The 19951-nt window shown below is 50.8% G+C and overlaps 1 protein-coding gene across 5 annotated transcripts in view; it reads left to right on the top strand.

Moving 5' to 3' along the window:
* RUNX1 (RUNX family transcription factor 1) overlaps nt 1-19951 on the top strand; it is a 175724-nt gene that overhangs the window by 85209 nt on the left and 70564 nt on the right. For 4 of the 5 annotated variants that reach the window (XM_054839994.1, XM_054839984.1, XM_054839967.1 and 1 more), the window contains exons 3-4: nt 13338-13591; nt 18991-19147. In XM_054839994.1, the coding sequence (XP_054695969.1) occupies nt 13338-13591; nt 18991-19147 (411 nt within the window). Of the gene's footprint in view, nt 1-11467; nt 13592-18990; nt 19148-19951 lie in introns of those variants that run through there. The other variant, XM_054839976.1, reaches the window with a different exon arrangement.

Below are 19951 nucleotides of genomic sequence, written 5' to 3'. Positions count from 1 at the left end.
CCTCCCCTGCCCTCACCAGTGGGGAGGTGATCTTTTTTCCACGCTCCAAGTTAAATAGTCATTTTGCCCTGTCCACCAGACACCGTGAACCTCCTGTGTCCCACAAAAGGTGCCCATGCAGAGTGAAGTCCTGGCACAGTACTGATCGACACTGGACGTGGGCTGGGGTTTGCCCAGTGTGAACTGGTGCGGGCCCACCCGTCTGAGCAGCGGTGCAGTGTCATACCTTGCCCGAAGCTACTTTTTAAAGTAGAAATTTGCACTGGAGTTAAATAAGGATTTAGACTACGGAGAGCTGAAGGAACTGCCGCAGCTTAAACAGAGACAGCGCTGCAAACAGGTAATTAATTCTTCAGTCTCAGTGAGAGTGACACTGAGACCGAGAGTGACGCCGAGAGTGACGCTGAGACTAAAGAATTAGCTATCTTTCCTAAAAATTAAAAATTAACCTATCTCTAGTACTGCTGTGCTAGGGTATCCAGACCTGTTTTGAGTTATCCTTAGGGCTTTGAGGACAGGTCTGGTCTCAGCAGAAGATCCTCCAAGTGGCCTGTAAAAGGGCAAAACTTAAGGGCTCGGAATAGCCAGTCATGGACATGAATGTCTTGGAAAGTCCTTGTTTCACTGACCGATACAGACAGTTCCTGCAAACATTTGCATCAGCCTAGGAGTCCCCTAAAATAATCACATTGCGGAAGTCCCCTAAAATAATAAAATTGCAAAACAGTTTTATGGGTTAAACTGTAAATGCAGTACCAAAAGAAAGTAACACTGAAAAAAAGGTATAAAAAGGAATGAAACAATTTGGAAAATATACTTCTCCTTAGACTAACAGAAATAAAACCCAGGGGAAAGTGACATGCCATGGAAAGTATCACAAAGAATAAATCTGCTGAGTAATTTTGATACCTTTTGGCTCTGGGGAGGGCATGTTTTGAAAGGAGTGCAGAATGCGACCTGAGCACCTCCTGCTTCCCCTGCTTGTGACACTGTGGGATTAGTCATGTAGGATTTCAGCGAAGGGCAGTATATCTAGCTGCACTTGTCATTTACAAATGCCAGGCCAACCCAGGGAAGACACACACAGCAAGATCCCAAGGCAGAGTTTCATCTATTTTACACGGCTGTCACCGGCTGTTGGTCGGCACGGGCATTGCTTTGCCAATGAGACCAGCTGAGCATCCGATCCTTTTGCTACAGGATTACGAAAAGCAAGTAACATTCAGCATCCGCATACAGTCCCGAGCAGCTGATACTGAAGCATCATTAACACAGAGAGATCTTACAGCACTGGGTGTGTGTATCCTACGTAAAGCATGTCACACACACACAGACCTGTACGAGATTTTTCTAGTAAATTTTTATTATCAGCTAGAAGATTTATAACCTTAAACACAGATAAAACTAATCCTAGTACATCCTGCTCTTTCCTAGGCCTTGTCCTGTTAGCACATGCTCAGTCTAAAATTGCAAATGGATCTTACTGGGTGAAGTGCAGCAGAAGCTTACATGTGTCTATGTGGCAAATGCTGCTGCCGCCTTAGGAGTACGTGGCTTTTTAGCTGGGGTTTTTATTGTTAATCACGTTCAAAATTATCCAGATATTTTCTCTTCCTATTACTGTCATTAAGGTCTATAACTAAAGAGTCTGACAATATGTATTCTGGAAACTTTTCTAATTGCTAGCCCACGCGTCCCACAGCTGACGAGCTGGCTTGTACAGGGAGGCTGCTCCACTGGGCACAGGGCAGCCGGCACGGGGTGACACCAGGCTCAGACCTCAGCACGGGCAGAGTCAGGCGCAGGTGGGATGTTAAGTGGAGAAGAAACAATTCAGGAGATTAACTTGTGGCTTCATCTGTGGCTGTGAGAATGCATTAGTGGTGCTGAGCGTGGTTAATAGCACCTTCGCATCTCAGTCGGGCTTTTCTTCCCCCATGCCCAGTTCGATCAAGTGATGTTGCGGTAATAGTCCCAAGTATGATCCCCCTAACAGCTCAGAAGTAAAACCCTTTTCTGCATGAAGTCATCGCTGCATGTGTGAAGTCACTGTTGTGCCGCAGAGGGTTAAATATAGAATGTGCTGGTCAGTGGAGAGCAGGCAGACATGGACCAGGCTCAGCTGCCAGCTGAAGGCACTCGCGGGGCCCCGTGCAGCTGAGACCAGCCCCACCGTCTGAGACAGATGCTGGGAGAAGCCTAGTTTAGCGTGAGGAACAACTTCTAGCCAAATTTCTCTCTGTGCCTCCTGCAGAAATGAGGTATCTGGGATTTAGTGCTCCTAATCACACTGAGATTCATGCCGGGAGAAGTTTCACATTAGCTGTGGGTGAGGGGCTCTCTGTGTCAGGACAGCAGTGTCCGTCCTGCAGACAATCCCTCTCCAACCTCCTGCTGAGGCTCACACAGCAAGGGTACTGCCTGCCTTTCCTGGAGGGCTGCAAAGAGGCTGAAGGAAACTGATTCTGTTTCACACCACTGTATTTAAAGTAGAAAACTCAATTCGAGACTGAAAACCAGTTTCTGTCTCGTCCAGGCAAATTAAACCTGAAGCTTGAGCTGCAATCGCCTCTCGCTGCATCCGCTCTGCAACTTCCCTGGGAAAGCGTCCCCAGTCATTCCCTTGCTGCCAGTTTGTTGGGCAGCTACCAGAAATGCTCTGCAAACTCACTGCGTGGAGCGTTCCCACGTGAGCAATGAACGAGCTACCGGCGTTTACCCCATCGCCCTTGAATGGGTCATGGAACAAGGGGAAATGGAGAGAGAGAAATAAAACCCGTCCTGACCCTTTAGAACAGGAGATGAAGGGCAGGAAGGGACAGGAGGAATAGAGAAGTTTCACTCACTTTCACTGAGTGCCTTTAATATCACCTGCTGATACAAGCATCACAATGTCATACTGGAAATAACATCATCATTTTCTTCTGACCACTTCCTGTTTCATCATTCTAGTCTGTCACAGTTTCTAAATGGTGAAAGTAATGTAGGAAGAAGGATGCAGTTAACATCCCTATTTCTCCTAGCTGTTAACTCCATTCCAAAGTGTTGCAAGACCACAACTTTCCTTCTGGCAAGCCTGGGAGGGAGGGAGCCTCCTCTGGAAACTGTATTTCTTCCTTTCTGTTATGCTCTCAGGAGCTCCTTTTCCTTAGGATCCAAGTATCTCTGCATCTTGTTGACCTGAACAAGGAATCCCTTATTTAGAGGGATAATGGAAGTACATTTTGGATTTAAAATTCTTTCTGTCTTAATTCACTGTTTCAAATTTGGGCCAAAGTTAGTACTGATTTAGGCTTCTGCACAAAGTTTTGATATCGCTTCTTTATTTGCTGAAAAAGAATGTTTATGTCATAAAACTCCTCTGTAGTTGACTTCTTTACTGGCAGAGTCTGAGCGTCCCAGTAAAGAGGCCGTGAATAATGTCCCAGAACTTCCCAGGTCAGCAGTAAGGCGCGGGGGGCATGCCTAGGGAAGGAGCTTTGTCCTAAGAATACACCGATGCTCTCAATCTCCTGCTTACGACCTTATAGGAACTTCTGCAATAATTTATACTTCCTACTTAATTTTGACTGAAAACCAAGCAAACTGACCCTAAGAAAGGCAAACCCATATCAAATAATTTGGAGCAGATGCAGCATCAACGCTACCATTACATTTTGCCTATTAGCACCATGGCTAGAGTGAGTTATTTTCCCTAGACCGAATACATTCAGTGGCCTGATTTTCTGTCTGGTCAGTCACCGCTAACTGGCGGAGCAAATCTGGGGCACAGGAGGGAAATCTACCTGCACAGCTCCTGGCATAAATCAAAATATCAACAGGGCTTCTGCAATACAGTTCGAGCGGCCCGGAGCACTGAGGGTCATCTGACAGCTGAGCTGCAGTTCCTGCTCCGCTGCCATGCCCTCGCCCTCAGAAGGGCTGGAGGGGGGAATAAAGTAGTTATATTAATTCCGTGCCATCTGCAGAATCCTCCTTATGCCAGAGTTGTTCCCTGCTGTCCAGGTGGGTCAGACTTACTGCTCCTTTTAAATGTCCTGGAACCAAAGGAGCCTGACTTTTTTCTTCTTCTTTTTTTTTTTTTTTATTTTTTTGTCCCCATTTGCTGGTACAAGGCATCTGTAGTATTCCTACCAGAGCAGGAGATCAAAAGCCCAAATCTTACAATTAACGCTGAAGGTTGTTATGATGTGAACCTGAGTACATAAAATGCCATAGAAAATACTAGGTGTGGGTGATGTTATCTGCATTAATCTAGGCATGTAACGAGCATAGTATAATGGCACACAATGCGTATTTTTTTAAGTCTCCAAACCAGCAAGTACTTATACCAGATGGCAGCTTTTCAACAATTTCCATTCCCTTCTCCACCCCATACTCCCAAGTATTTCAAGTAATTGGCTTCTCCTCTAGGGATTAGCCCCAGCAGAATCATATTAAATGACTAATTTTCCTCACTTAGCCTTTCCTCCTTCCCTCCTTTTAATTTTGAACTGTGCAGAGCAAGAAATCATTCAAAAGCTCTGAGTGTTTGTGTGTGTTTCTTTTCCACAGCCCTCTCGAATGGCCTCAAAATTCTCTGGGCTTCTAGGTCATGTGGCATATCCCGGCGCTTTTTGGCTTTGCTTCTACTATTTCTTAAACTTTCCCCTCCAAGGTGCTTGTCAAGCTCCGACTTGAAAAGTTCAAGTGATGTTGAATCTGCAGCTTCCCTGGGAGCGTATTCTCCTGCCTATTTGATCTTAGGATCAACGTTGCCCCTGCTCTTAAAACCGAACTCGTTTTACTTCAGTTGGCATCTGTTATTTCTTGTCTTATCATTTTTCACTAATGAAAACAGTGCCTCCCCTTCCTCTTTATAGTTGTCTTTCATGTACTTGTAAACCACAGTCACGCTGTCCCCTTGGCTTCCCTTTTGCCCCAAATTATATGTATGTATTTAATTCCTTTAATCTTTCCTTATAGGCAGTTCCTTCCAGATCTTTAATCACTGTAGTTGCCCTTCTCTGTAATCTCTCTCATTCACTGATACACAGCCAGTAACACAGTGGCCAGGAATAAACCCGTTGCTCTCCCTGCAATTTGAGTGCTGGGAAAATAAGATTGGATGCTCCCTTGGCTCTAGACGTGACCCCTCTGCACCTCTGGATAGCCTGTCCCTGCTTATCATGCACCAAGTAACCAAATTTCCCTTTGAGGAAGGCAAAATGCATTGCATCCTAACTGCACGGTGATGCATTTCACGTGTCTGGTCCACAGGTATGGGGAGCGTACACGAGACAAAATGCCAAAAGGTGCTTTTGCAGTGGAAACTTTAACCCAGTCTCCAATCCTACGCACATGTTTATCGACAGCCCTGTAAGACCAAGGACAAAACCGTCTCATTGAAGGTATTCTAGCTAGTATTTTTAAAGCCAGATTGGGATGCTTCTCATGAAGCAGAGGAGGAAAGAGGCACCCCCCGCCCTCTGCCTGGCTCTGAGGTCCCTGGGGCTGGGCACTAGCAGCAAGTACACACCACACACCCGCAGCAGGTGAGCAGAAGAATGAGCCCGGCCCTGGCTTTGGCCCTTAACAAACCTCCCAGCAAAACTAAGCCAGCCTGACTAAGCGGGAGGGAAGGGAGGGGGAATATCAATACAGGCTACTGCTGCAGTAACTTCATGATTATTAAATCTCCCCTTTGAGGAAATGAGGAGGAAGGGTGTGCGGAGAAATGTGCCCAGGGGTGGTGGCACCGGTAAGATACTGCATCATGCCGTTGGGCGCACTGCATTGCTGGCCATTGAGATCGCATCCGTGCCAGTAGGAAGAGTCAGCCAAATCATGTTTCACTACCCATCCTTTTGGGGCTCTGCCTGGTCTGAGGTCCCCTTTGGCTGTTGGTTTGACTCATTCCTTCACCCAGCAAAACCCTAGGTTGACCCGCAGCCACCCATAGGCCTGCAAAGCTGGGGCTAATCCTGGATACAAATACAGAGTTTAGCCTCTCCTGAAAATTGTCCTTCCCCAGGTGTACCCCGCTCCCCGCCCATTGCTGCCACCAGTTGATAGTTTGAGTTAAGAGAGATACAGCTCTCTAGGTTGCAGTTTCTGAACAATGAGGGAGGTGAAGTGGTAAAAGCTAGCTCCTTTCATATGTAGGTCTATGTCCTTGCCACCCATGTCTCTGATAACATGCCGACTATTCAGTCAAATCATTCCGCACACCCTCAAACCAGGAGTCATGTCTGCGTTCTAAAATATTTTGAGTGACAAAAGCATGGACAGGTCTGCTGTATTTGAAAAGGCGGCGGCTCACAGTTTCTGCCCAGGAAGGAGACAGGCTTTTGACCACCATCATCACCTGGAGGTCCTAAAGAGGATGGAGAGTCCTTGGGAACTTCTTCAGTAGTAAACTCGGGTCACAATAATTAGATGCCCAGGTTACAGGTATTGAATGAATGTATGTTATTTCATCTTTCCTCACAACCCCTCTGCTTTGCATAAACTGAGCTGCAGTCAGTTTCCCTGCTTCCAGAGTGAATAACCTTGTATCAGTTAACAGAGATCAAAGACGAGATCCCTGGAGGGATTTAGGCAGTTCCCCCTCCCTGAAACAGAGGGAAGTTAGACACCATACACCTGTGTAGTCTTGGCCACATTTCCCCTGTATCGTGCTGGCCACCTCACATCTCATTCTTGGTGGCATCATATGTGCACTTCACACGCCGGGATGAAATATGCATATTTCATTGTGTGTGAGAGAGCGCTGCAGGAAATAAGGAGAATCTTGTAATTTTCTTTACTGGCTGCTGCTTTTCTCTGTGCAATGTTTCATCATTCCAGTAGCCCAAAAATAATTTAATATATTGCTATAGCAAATTTTTTTTCAGGTCAGTCAGTGGAATCATCCATGACGGTAACTGCTATGCCATAAATATTTGCAGGGGCAATTCAGAAGCCTGATCCTACAAATTTCATTCACAGGCATTAACCCACTGATTCATCACTAGTAGAAGCAAGGCACGCTTACACCACTATAAACATATTTGAGTGTCTTAATACATATTGAAAATGAATTCAGGTGCACGAGGTGGGAGCTGACCCACTGAATAATGCCACGTTAAGCCCAGATGCTCTAAACAATTAAGTGCATGTGTAATTGCATTCCCCAAAGAGATTTTTATTGCATTCAGCAGAAATGCTGCTAAGAATGAGGTTGGGCATGTTTCTAAGTGTTGGCAAGATCAAGGTCTGTAGCCAGTTCTCTCAGTTTGTGCTCATATGATACGTATGCCAGCTCTGTTAAGGTCTGCATTTTTTTCTCCTTTAACAAAATGTTTTGTTGCCTGCCTTGTGCAAGTTTTCTCCTGTCCTGCACAAATCCAGACCCTTGCAAACAAGTGTCCAGTGCTGCCTGCTTGGCCACTTGTGTGCAGTGGGAACTTGCATCGTGCTCAGGCTCTAATTCACCCTTTGCAATTTAGGCTGTTTAAAATTCATCCCTAAATGGTTGCTCCCTCTCTCTTATTTCCGAAGGTTTTGCTTAACTGTATTATGTAAAAAGCTCGGCGCTTTGTGGTCGAGTAATCCTGTACGACAGAGGCAAGGCATGGTAGATAGAGATTCACTTGTGGTTTGTTTACGGCTGTAATAAATTGATGTCACAATACGAAGGTAAGCAGTGCTGAACGTGAATTGGTAAAGTTATAACACCAGTTGCGATTCCCGCTTCAAAAGGATTCCTGCACAAAAGACTGACTGCCCGAGCGCAAGTCTTAACATTAGGGATGCTAAAAAGTCTTACCATGTGAGAAGAAACATCGGCTTTAAATACCTCGTTTCCTTACTTTAACTTATCACTGATAATCCCGCAAGCTGCTTAACTCATTAATTCCTACTCTTCCAGAGTACCTGCACAAGATATAGTAAGGGGACAGTAAATTCCTCTGAGAGTTCCTCTCTTTGTCATGCAAAAATAAAATTAGAAGGAAGATGATAAATTGAATTAGCTAAACAAACTAAAAAACAAACAAAAAAAATCCACGTGTGGTTAGTGTTAATGGGCATGTAAAATATATAGATCGATCTGCATTAAAATATCCTCACCACGGTATTTTCCCTATCTACTCTCTCTTACTTAACTCCTTAACTTACCTTGCAAAAGCTTGGCTTCTGTGCAGTTAGAAAAGAATACTGTCACCTTTAGACTACATTGACATCCTTCATCTCAGCACTGATCATGCTGCTAAATTATAGAAAACTGTAAGCACGTAGTATTTTCTGCGCCTTCTATTAAATCGTGGTATTTTGTATCTTTCTGACTCACCACGTGTGTAATAGATTTGGTTTATTTATAATACAGTTCAGATTAAGACGGGATGCAAAGCAGCGAGTGAAATTCAGCTCAACATATTCATTAATTTAAATGTAAAATACTCCCTAACTCTTGGCTAAAAAAGGAAAAAAAGAAAAAAAAAAGGAGGGAAAAAAAAGAAAGAAAAATTTCCAAGCACTATATGCGTATTTGCACATTTTAGGCGATGTATGTAGATGTATGTACATCAGTAAAATAACTTTTCTTATCTCTACAATGCCCGTAAAAAGTTATCAGCCACTAATATACCCCAGATGGCTTTTAACCTGTAGTTTATAACAGCCTTTTTCCTGTATAATTTTTTTCCTTAGAACAGAAAGAAACCTCTCCCTAATAATTTAAATTCAGAATACTTTCATACAAGAAAGAAGTAACCGTGTAAGAGACGGAATATAAAAAAAAAAAAAAAAGAAAACCACACACAAACCATAGAAACTTGGTGTGAAATAGCGAGCTTTCTGCACCGAACTCGCCTCCTCAAAGCAGGGACCTGTTGCAAGTGTGGCGGGAGGACGGGCTGAGCCGCGCACCGCCGCTGCAGCCCCCCCACACACACACACCCCGCGGAGCCCCCTGCCCGGTCTGCGCTCCCACCGCAGCGCTTTTGGGGGTTGGGGGCGGGGGGGTGACGACACAGAAAACCGGCCCCGCGTCCTTTGGCAGAGGGGAAGGGTGCAATGGGGCAGGTCATAGGAAGATGAAGCTGTAACCCTCCGGCGCGGAGGCGCCGCGGGGCAGCCCCGGCGGGGATGGGCAGCCCCCGGGATGGGCAGCCCCGGGCCCGGCGCCCCCTCAGCGGTTTCCCCGCAAAGGGGGGCAGCCGGAGCCTTGCGGTCCCTCGCAGAGGTGTAAAGCGCTTCTTACCCTCACTGGAGGGGTGCGAGGAAACCTGCGCCTAGCGCTTGTACCACCAGTGAATGCGGTGTAAGTTCGGCTGCGCTGCTTCCTGCGCTCAGTTGCGCTGCGCGGGTCTCGGCGCAAGGAGCCCTGCCCCGCAGGGTACCCGGAGCATCCCTCTCCCCGGCAGCAGGCTCCGGGTAGGCAAAAGCCGAATTCTCTCACCCGGGGCACTCGGCCTGCTTTCAGTTTAATTGCGTGTGAACCAGGTAGCGTAAATGGCAGGAGCTCGCTCCGCTCCCGTCCCCGCAGGTCGCGGGGTGCCAAAACGCGTGCCGACAGTTGCCTTCCCAAATCCTGAGCGGGTGTCGGCAAGACCGAGGATCCCCTCTGTCCTGTCTTCGCCCTCACCCTGCGCGCCCCGCGGTGGGGGGAAGCCGCCGGCGGCGGGGGGTGGGTGCCAGGGGCTCCCGGCCAGCCGCCGCGCAAGGCGGCTCATCGCGGAGCCGCGTCCCAGGGGATGAGACGAATCGCGGCCCCGCGGGACTGCAGTCCCCGTGGGCTCTGGCGGAGACGGGCCGTGCTGGCCGCAACGGGCCGAGCAGGCAGCGGCCGCCGTCCCCGGGGGTCGCCCCGCGGCCCTCCCCGGATCCCCTCCGCCGGGCCGACGGCGGGCTGCGGGCCCCCTCTGCCGGCCCCGCCGCGGAGCTGCACCGAGGCACCACCGCCTCCCGCCCCCACCCCCCGCCCCGGGGCCGCCGCCGCCGCCTTGCGCAAGGCCCGGCGGCGGGCACCAGCCCGGGCCCGCTCCCTGCGGCCCTTTCCGAGCCCGGCTCCCCGCGGCGGGAGGCGGCCCCGGTGGTGTCCCCTCCGCGGCTGCGCCCGCCCCCCCACGCACGCACACCCATCCACCCCGCCGCAGCTGCTGTCGCTCCCCTTCAAAGCCCTCCCGGCCTCGGGGGAGCGGGGCCGGCCGCCGCGGCGGCTGCTGAGCTGGCGGGGGCGGTGGAGGAGGCGTCCCGCGGGTGGCCGTGGGGAGGGGCGGCCGCAACGGCGGGGACGCGGCGGGCACACGGCGGGACGGTGGCGGGGAGAGAAGACACGGGCGAACGACGGGTGTGAAATTTCACGGAGGGAACCCCGAGCCTGTGCCAAGAGCGCGACGGGGACGGGCGGGGGCTCCGCCGCGACGGCGGCAGCGGGTCGGGATCGCCCCGTTCCCAGCCCGGGTTACGCCAGCGGCGAGCCCACGACATTCGCGACCGGCCCCAAAGTAATAAAAGAAAAAAAGGAAGAAAACCACCAAAACAAAAAAGAAAAACTCAACCAAAGCCCCAGCCCGAAAGGACAGCCACGCCTCCACCCAGCATCCTCGCTACCGGCTCCGCGGGCCCAGGGCGGCTGGCGAGGCAGGCGCTGGCGGCCCGCTGCTGCCCGTGCGGCGCTGCCCGCCCGCCGGCCTGGCCTCGTCCCCGGTGGTGCTGCCGGCAGGCCCGGCCGGTGGCTGGGCTTCGCCGAGGGGGAATGTTCCCCGGCTGGGGGGCCGGCGGTCGCCCCGACATGTCGGGCGGCGATGGGCGCCCCTCGGGGACGCTATCCCTTCTTTGTCCGCGGGGGCGGGAAGCAGCAGGGCGGGCGGGGGACGCCAGCCCGGTGGCAGCTGCCTCGAAGGCTGCCGGTGCACGCGGCCCGCTGTACGGCTGCGAGCCCCTCCGGAGGGAGGAAACGCCCCCGGAGCAAACCCCGCCGGGACCTCGCCCGGGGGGCCCGGGCGTGTGCCGGGGCAGCGTCCGCGGCGCCGCGGGCACCTTGCGGGCACCAGCCGCTCCTCGGGGGCAGCTGGTCCGTAAGTGACGGGCAAGCGGGACCTGCGGTGGGGCCAGGCAGAGGCGGGGGTCGCGCCGCTCTAGCTGCCGTAACACCCCCCGGCAAACCTCAGCGGCGGAGCACCCTGCACATGTCTGCGGCGGACCCCGCCGCCAGCGCCTTTGCGGCGGGCTCGTTGAGCGGCAGCCCGCGGTCCTCCCGTGGGTGCGTGGGTGCGCGGTTGCGGTGTCCGCGGCGTCCCGCCGACCCGGCGCTCACCCCCCGCGCCCCACAGTAGCGGCGGCGGCGGGCGCGCCAATTCCAGGAGCCCCTGGCCCGCGGCCGCGCCCTGGCTGCTCCCGGAAAGGGCTGTGATTGGCCGGCGCCCTCCCCGTATGCAAAGCAGCCGGGGGAATGACATTCCTCCGCACTCCGCCCGCCGCAGCCAACTCGCTCCCGGCCACCTCCATTCATCCCGGCGGCGGCGGCGGCGGCGGGCGCGGGGCGGCGGGGCGCCGGGCGGGCGGCGCGGACCCCAGCCCAGCCCAACGCGGCGGGGCGCGGAGCGACGCGGTAGGGTCCGACCCGACCCGACCCGACCTGACCCGGCCCGGCCCGGCGGAGCGGCGGTGCCCCGGCGCTGTGTGCGGCCGGCCGGTCGGTCGGTCTGTCGGTCGGCTGGAAGCCTGCGTTCCCTGCGGCTCACGTGAAGACCCGAGAGATCTCCGCTGTGGAAATGCGCTTTCTCTGAGCTGTCGTCTGGGCTGGAGGCTGTCACTTCTAACCCTGGCCGGCAACTTTGGGGGTTTGACCTTCCCCGGTTCTTTCCGTCTCTCTCCGTGGGGGTCAGCGGCTCTTCCACCCCCGCCCGCCGCCACCTACTTACTCTTTTGCGGAAGGAAAGCTTTCACTCGTTCAAAAGTAGTGGGTTTTGGTTGTCTTTTTTTTTCTTGTCTTTTTTTTTTTTTATTATTGCTGGTTGCTTGCTTTTGGTTTGCAGTGTGTGCGTGTGCGTGGGGGCTCTCCGCGCAGGCTGGCAGTATCCATCCCGCTGGCTGGAGGCGGTCGAGAGAAAAGCCATGTTTCCGAAAGCAGGCTTCCACCTGCTGCGGTTAAAATATTGTTAAGCAGCCGGTTCCTGTGGCCGAATTAGAGGAAGACTGCCTCAGATACTAAAAAAAAAAAAAAAAAAAAAAAAGAATTGGCAATGACTGCCGAAGTTGTTGCAGACTGTTGGTTTGACTGCTGAGCAGGACGTGAGTGAGAGAGAGCGCTGTTGCACACACAAAACCACAGAGAGAACCCACAATTTAACCAACATCCCCAAAAACAAGTTTTCAGCTGTGGACCTTTTAGCCTCAGAGCTTGCGATCGGCTGCGACCTTTCTTTAAATTGATGAAAGACGTTATACCAAAGACAAGTACAAAGATAGAGATTTAAAGCTTGAATGCCATGCACTGAGCTTTTTATTTTTTCTTTTCTTTTTCTTATTTTTGCTCAAGAATGACTGAAAGGTCATGACACGAGTACTCTTAGAGCACCGCGAACCAAACTACTGAAGCTGAATTTCAAGGCTGCTTTAAAAAAAAAATCTTGCCGAGAACATTAATGGATTCCCGTTGTGTTTAAATTCTCTACAGATTATATTGTAAATATTTTATGAAGTACAGTATATGTGTGCGTGCGTGTGTGTACGTGAATATATATACAGTTGTAGCCAGCTGACCTTTGATCAGAAAGTCTAGCTCGTGTACTGCCTTCTCTGAAGACTGACCCCGAATTTCCCTCTCTTAAAGAGCGATTTTTGCCTACGGAAGAAGTTGATGTATTTTGTTTTCTCTTGGGACTGTAGAGAAATCACCTGGAAGAAACTGATAGGCAACTGACTGTCTGGGAAGCCCAGGTTTTGCATGTGTTTCTGACCGCGTCTTGTATTTGACTTGCCTATTTTTTTTTTCCACGGTGCTTGGGAGTTTGGAAGGAGCTTTCCCCCCGATAACTTTTTGCGTCACGGCTGCAGACTAGATGCACAGGCGTCGCGGTAAAGCCCCGCACGGACGACCCTTTCGCTTATCGGATTAACGTGATCTGTCCCGCCGCGCCAGGAAGCCAAGAGTTAAGTCTCGGCGTGCTCGCTATCTCAGCCGCCTTCAGCAAAAAATTAACTTTGGGGACTGGCGTAGAAACACGTTTCCCCCGAGTCCTCAGCCTGTATCCGTTTATGTTGGTCCCCAGAGAGCAGATCGCTGAAGAGTTACGCTCGTTTCGCTGTTTTGTAAAAACTCTGTGGAGGTCTTTCACTCAAAAGGCTTGTTGTGATGCGTATCCCCGTAGATACCAGCACCAGCCGCCGCTTCACGCCGCCCTCCACCACGCTGAGCCCGGGGAAGATGACCGAGCCGCTGCCGCTGCCCGGCGCCGAGCACAGCGGCGCCCTGCCGGGGAAGCTGCGCAGCGCCGACCGCAGCATGGTGGAGGTCCTGGCGGATCATCCCGGGGAGCTGGTGCGCACCGACAGTCCCAACTTCCTCTGCTCCGTGCTGCCCACCCACTGGCGCTGCAACAAGACGCTGCCCATCGCCTTCAAGGTACGTTTGCCGGCTCCCGAAAATCGCGTTTCTGGGGACAGGGGCGGCGGGCTGGGCCGGCGGGGAGGGCAGGGCAGGGCAGGGGAGGGCAGGCTGCGCGCCCCGCGGCTGGGGGCACAGGGCGCCGAACCCTGGGCTCGGACCCGCACCCGGACCGGGACCCGGCCGGCGGTGGGGCGCAGCCGGCCCTGCGCCTCCTTCCATCCTTCCTTCCATCCTTCCTTCCATCCTTCCTTCCATCCTTCCTTCCATCCTTCCTTCCATCCTTCCTTCCGCGGTCGCTGCCACTCTCGACAGCGTGGGAAGGCGTGGAGCGAGCGGGCGCGGCGCGGCGCGGCTCTCGGCCGGGCTCCGGGCAGGAGCGAGCCCCGGCGGCTGGGGCGGGCGATGAGCTTGGGCAGGCTCCCTCCAGCCGCAGCCTCCCTCTTCGGCCCATTCATAACTCTGGTAGTGAGGGGTGGCTCTGCTCAAGGGGAAAGAAAAAAACCCCACCACAACAACAAAAAAACCTGGGCCAGACCCGAGGAGTTTGGCTGCCCTGGGGACCAGATGCCGGCACAGCCCGTTGCAGACGGATGCGGGCGTCCCGGAACTGAAGGAGCCCCGGGCTCCCCCAGAAGCCGCCCACAGCGGCGGCGGGTCCCTCTGCAGGCAGCCCCCGCGGTGAAGCGCCCTGCCGGGGCTGCCACCGGCCGGGGACACTCGCCCGACGCCGCGGACCCGCCTGCAGCGAGCGCCCGGCGGCACCGGCCAGCCCCGCTCCGGAGATGCCGGGCTTCCCCCCGCCAGGCCACAAGGGCTCTTAGGAAAAACCACATCTTTCATCCTTTTTTTTTTTTTTTTCCGGCTGTTTCTTGTAATAGCGAATGTCGGGGCCTACCCTGGGCAGACCCTGCGGCCGCTTGGACTTCTCCTCTTTCCAGAGCCCCTTGCTAAATCTGTACTCGGTAGCCCAAGTAAAACCGCGGCAAAAGATGGAGGGGGAAGCATACCCCGGCTTCCCCCCCCGCCACGGGCCGCCGCCGGCGGTGCTGCGGGGCGGTGCGGGGCCGGGGCCGGAGCCCTACCGAGCGGTGCCCCCCGGCCGGCTGCGGGAGGGGAAGGGCGGCGGGGGGGATAATTGCTGCGCTTTCCTCCCTTACCCGGCCTGCATTCCCGTTACCCGGGTTGAAGCAAAATTCATCCTCCTCCCCTCCCGCCTTGGTCAAGCTCTTTTTTGACTTGGATCTATCGCTAACTTCTTGAATGCGCTGGTTTTCTTGCTATTGATGTAGATACGCTTCCGAGCAGGGAAAGGAAAAGGTAATTATTCTCGTTATCCTTTCTGCGAAGCGGGAGCCGCAGAGACTTGCAGCTCCCTAGGAGCCCCAGGGTTAGGTTTAGGATCGGGATTCGTAAAGTTCGTGCTTTCTTTTGCGGTCACTGCTAAACACCGACCGCCTCAGTACAACTTCTTTGAAGGCGACTCGAGGCTTTCCGATGGCTTTTTGGAGGAGGAGGAAAGAGGGACAAGGGAATCAGTTCAGCTCCCAGAGCTTTGGGAAATCCTGCTGAGGAGGCGGCTTTAGGGAAAAGTTTGATTATGTCTGGAGAGTCTTCTTGGTTTACGCATATATGAGTCTGGGGAAAGGGAGGAACTAATCGGCAGGGTCAGTTCCTAAATTCACACATTTAGATTAATTATTATACTGTCACCCACGCACTAGGCAACTGCTGCTAATTACTCGGGAAGCTCTCCTCCTGGAAGGCAGAGTTACGGTGTGGAGCAGGCGTGAAAACCCGCTCCGCCCCGCCGGGAAGGGAGATAAGCGATGTCCCCAGGTGCGGCCGGTGTTTCTCCCGGGGGTCCCTTGCGGCCGGAGTCCACCGCGGCGGCTCCCCGCCGTGCCACGCGTGGCCGTGTCCGGGTCGCGCTCCCAGCCCCGGTCATCTCCCGGCGGGGAACGGGGAAGGGGAGGACAAGAGGCGGCTCTTCCTGCTCCTGCCCGGCCGTCCAAGCCGCCGGCGGAAAGCGGTGCCTCCGCCCGGCCCCGGCTCGCCCCGGTGCCGAGACGCCGGGAGCCGCGGGCTCCGTCAGGGACCCGGGCCCGGCTCCCCCTCGCCTCCCCGGGCAGGGGGGCTTCTGGCGGCAGGCGGCTGCCCTGCTTATGTGACAGGTTCCCGCGGAAAACAAACCTCGGGGGCTGGTTTCGAGAGGTATCTAACGCCGCTCTCATTTCTCGTTCCTTCCCCCCCCCCGCCCCCCGCAGCTCGTGCAGCCCTCCGTTTTGACTAGCAAGCCCGCTCCCAACTTCTGCAAACAGAGTAAAGGGTCAGGTTCTCCAAACAGACGAAAGCAAGCGTTTGTAACACTGAGGTAGTTTAACCTAGAAACACGCAAGCAAAAAAAACCCCCAACCAACCAACCAAAAAAACCCCAACCAACCCCCCCAAAAACCAAAAACCAACCAAACAAAAAAACCCCCAAAACACACCAAACAAAAAAAAAAAATCCGGGAGAGGGTTTCCCTATGAGCTCCCGAATGGTGAGGCTGGGAGGCACCTGCTTGCCGGGGCGTTCGATGTTCCTCGTCCCCCTCCACCCCACCTCCTCACTCCCCCCCCCAAAAATACCCTCTCCCGCCGTGGACCGCTGCGAAATGAGTCCTGAAATAGTTTGCCACGTATAAAACAATCTCATTGGTTTTACACTAAATATTGAATATTCGCAAAGGCATTTTTAAAAGTCGTGATTTTTTAAGATCATTTGGAACAAGAACTAGAAAATTCAGTTCAGATCATTCCTATGCTGCCAGTATCCTACCTGCATCTGACAAAAAAAGCGCTGAGATTTATCAAGCATTTGCTAACAGCCCTTGCATCAATAAAAAGAGAGAGAGAGTTTTCTCTTCACGTTTCCTTATAAAAAATCACTCATGATGTTTGATCTTTAGGATCAGGACATTATTTCAAATCAAAATGATCATTTCTGTGCATTTTTTTTTCTAAAATAAAGAATGATTCTGAGAAACTTAGAGAAAAATACATGACAACTCTAATAAGGTGCCATATAGATTCATTGTCCAAACGCTGTTAGGAAATAATCTAAATCTTAATTTAAAAGGCCAATTTTGTTTGATTGATGCAGCAGAAGTAGGTAATTTAGATACCCGGCAGCGCTGCGACTGTGATACTTTTCTCGCTTCTCTGGAAATACATATTTTTAAGAGCTAAAGAGTACAACAGAGTACTAGATAACTCCAGTCAGCAAGTTCCAACTTATCTGTTTAGTCTTTTTTCTAATGTAAATGTTTGTATTTCTTTTTCTATTGTCTGTGACTTTTAACTCTAGTTTCTTTTCTGTGCTGTGTAATTTTTCTACTTGTTTCTAATATTTTCTTCACGTGTCTTATCACTGAGGTTGCCTTCAGTGTACTTTGAAAATGGTGATTTAAAATATTTGTTCTGTAAGAGACAACTGACCCTGGATTCATGAAGGCTTTTCATCCCTCAAAATGCTAGCATATATTTCCTTAAACAAGCATGCAAACATTTGCATCATAGGGAGGTGAGGGTAATGCCCCGATTTTCCCCTTTCCCTTTCTTGTGTCTTTAATATATGTGCATGCATTAAGGTTTTACGGTAATTTTTTAAGAACTGGGTGAGCACGTTGGGTTTGCCGTTGCTGATCTTGTGAGCCAGCGTGCCTCATGACACAATGCTGTGCAAGGAGAAAACTCACTGGCTTCAATGTTTCAAGCAGGTCTATTTTATGCCAAGATCAGGGAAATGTGAAAAGCGCAACGCTGAGCGTAGCACAGGCCACAGAAACGCATTACGGCACACAGAGGAGAACAAAAAACCCAAAAGCCTGGGCCGCAGAGGAATGGGAAAGAGGAAGTTGAAATAGATACGTAAAGAGGGAATTTTGACACAGTGATTTTAACTTTGCATGTGGAAGTGAAAATGAGGGTTATTGGTGACAAATGGGAGAGCACTGAAGTGAGAAATGCAGCCACGTATAGAAGGAAAGGCCGTGCAATACCTGAGACTGGAGACCTCGCTCACGTTATGGGAGGTAGCCATGGCTGCGGAATAAGCATCAGAGACCGATCGAGTAAAGGAGCCGCTGATCCTGTTTGGAAAGAACGGTGCGAATAGAAGTAAGACCGGGCTGTGACAAGTTTGAGCCAATTCTAACTGCATGGACATAAGTTAGAAAAACTCTAAGAGGAAGGAAAAATATCAAGCTGCAACTCAGAGGACATGATGTAGGACTACTTCCTCTTAGAATGTGTAAAAGAGGAAATAAAAACTAGCTAGATTTTTTTTCTCTTTTTTCTTTTTTTTTTTTTTTTTTGGTAGTAGTCCTGAGGCCGCTACTGTAGACTTAATTGGGGGAACAGCAACAGGATCTAAAAAAAGTATGATAGACGACCTAATTCAAGCTCTTACTTTTGCCAGAGTAAATCTAGAGACACACCAGACATCCATTCATTATAGCAGGGTAACATTGTTTTGGGAATTCAGTCCTGCTCAAGAAGATAAGATAAAATTAAAATTTTCGTAGTTTAACCAATGTGAACATTGTAGATACAAGTCAGAAAATGTAAGGTTAGAAATCTGTATATCTCTCAGCACATCCCATCAGAAATGCAGCGAATCCTGTGTTCCTAAATATTTGCTTGGTAGATGCTGGCACCAAGGAGCTACAGCGCAAACATTTCAGACCAGGTGAAAAGCCTTCGTCTGAGCCATTGCAGGTTTCATCAGTTCAGATCGCAGTTTCCATCCATTAGGTCGCGGGTGAGGTCTTAAGTCCATGGTTTGCTTTCGTGCTTCTAAAGGAAAAAAAGAAATTGTTCAGTAAGTTATGATTAAACATTTGATTGAGGCCTGCTTTTCCACGGACTTATTCTGAATTTATGCCGGGGCAGCTCTGTTCAGAGCAGCTGGAAGAAAAGATAGGGAACTGGTGCAGCTGTGGGCACTCTGACCCTCTGCGTCCATGAGATGACCGGCTTGGTTTTGTTTTCTCTTGAATTTTACATTTCCATGGTTGTGCTGACTTCGCTGTGGCTTAAAAGTAAAGCTACTGATGTAAATCAGACCAGAATCGGTTCCTGTTGCTTGAATTTATTTATTGACAATTACAGAAGTATATTTTGGGAAGCTTATTTCATGTATTTTTCGTGTTGGAGTAGACATCATACTTTGTATTTCAGATGTGCATCAATATAAAAACTTTTCCGTAGCTCTGCAAACTAGAAATGGAAGCAATTCCTGTTTTCCCCAAAAAGATTTTTAATCTACATAGATTTTTGCTGTTGCTGATTTTTCCTATTTTATCACATTACTTGTTGATGTTGTGCATCTGAAAATAAATGTCACGTAAGGATTCCGCTTTTTGATTTCGTAGGTGGTGGCCTTGGGAGATGTGCCCGATGGGACGCTGGTAACGGTCATGGCTGGAAACGATGAAAACTACTCTGCAGAACTCAGAAATGCCACAGCCGCCATGAAAAACCAAGTAGCAAGGTTCAACGACCTCCGATTCGTGGGTAGAAGTGGAAGAGGTACGTGTTTGTTCTCGACTACATTTTGGCCGTGATCACCAGTTATGCCGAGTTCTGGTTACGTGGAGGGAATTTGAAGACAGTGTCTATCGGGTTTTCTGTGGCAGGGAATGCTGCACTATCTGGCATAGGCCAATTCCAAAGGCACAGAATTAGCTGTGTGTTTTTCTTACTTTATCCTAGCTTGTCTTCCATGTCACTTCAATTTTTAAACAGTAAGATTTCATGTAAAAAAAAAATCATATAGGCAGCAAGTCACATTTTGACTCCAACAGCTGTCCTGTCAAATTTAGAACAGCACAATATTACCCATGTTTAAATTTAAATAGCATATTTTCAATTTAAAATGAGAAATCTCAGCCTGCGTAAAGACTCATTACCATCTTGGGGCTCCCAGGCATTCTCTGCAAAAGCTGATGTCTGTAATAGAGCGAGTCAACCTAAAATTAAAGTAATTCCTGCATAGGTCTAAAAAATTTATGGGTTCATCATGACCTGATGAAGGCACAAGGCACTTTTTCTGACCTTTCTTTCTCTGAAATAGATATAGAACAATATACAGTAGTCCTGTTATTTAACATGCTCCTGCAAGGTGGATAGCATAGACCGGAACAGAACCGATGAGCTTAATATCTGACTCGCTGTATCTCTATGATAACCAGTAGTACACAGTAAATAAAAAGGCCTTAAGAGCCTAAGTGACAAATAAGAGTCGAAGCTGACTTAGACTAGAACCATATAAAAACGTTGTTAGGAAGCTGCAAATAGTATCTGACACGTGCGGCTCACGCCACATGTGAGTGG

The sequence above is a fragment of the Grus americana genome, chromosome 1 (genome assembly GCF_028858705.1).
Source record: "Grus americana isolate bGruAme1 chromosome 1, bGruAme1.mat, whole genome shotgun sequence".
Taxonomy (NCBI): domain Eukaryota; kingdom Metazoa; phylum Chordata; class Aves; order Gruiformes; family Gruidae; genus Grus; species Grus americana.
Note: the sequence above shows the minus strand (reverse complement) of the source record. Positions and strands in the feature narration are given on the sequence as shown.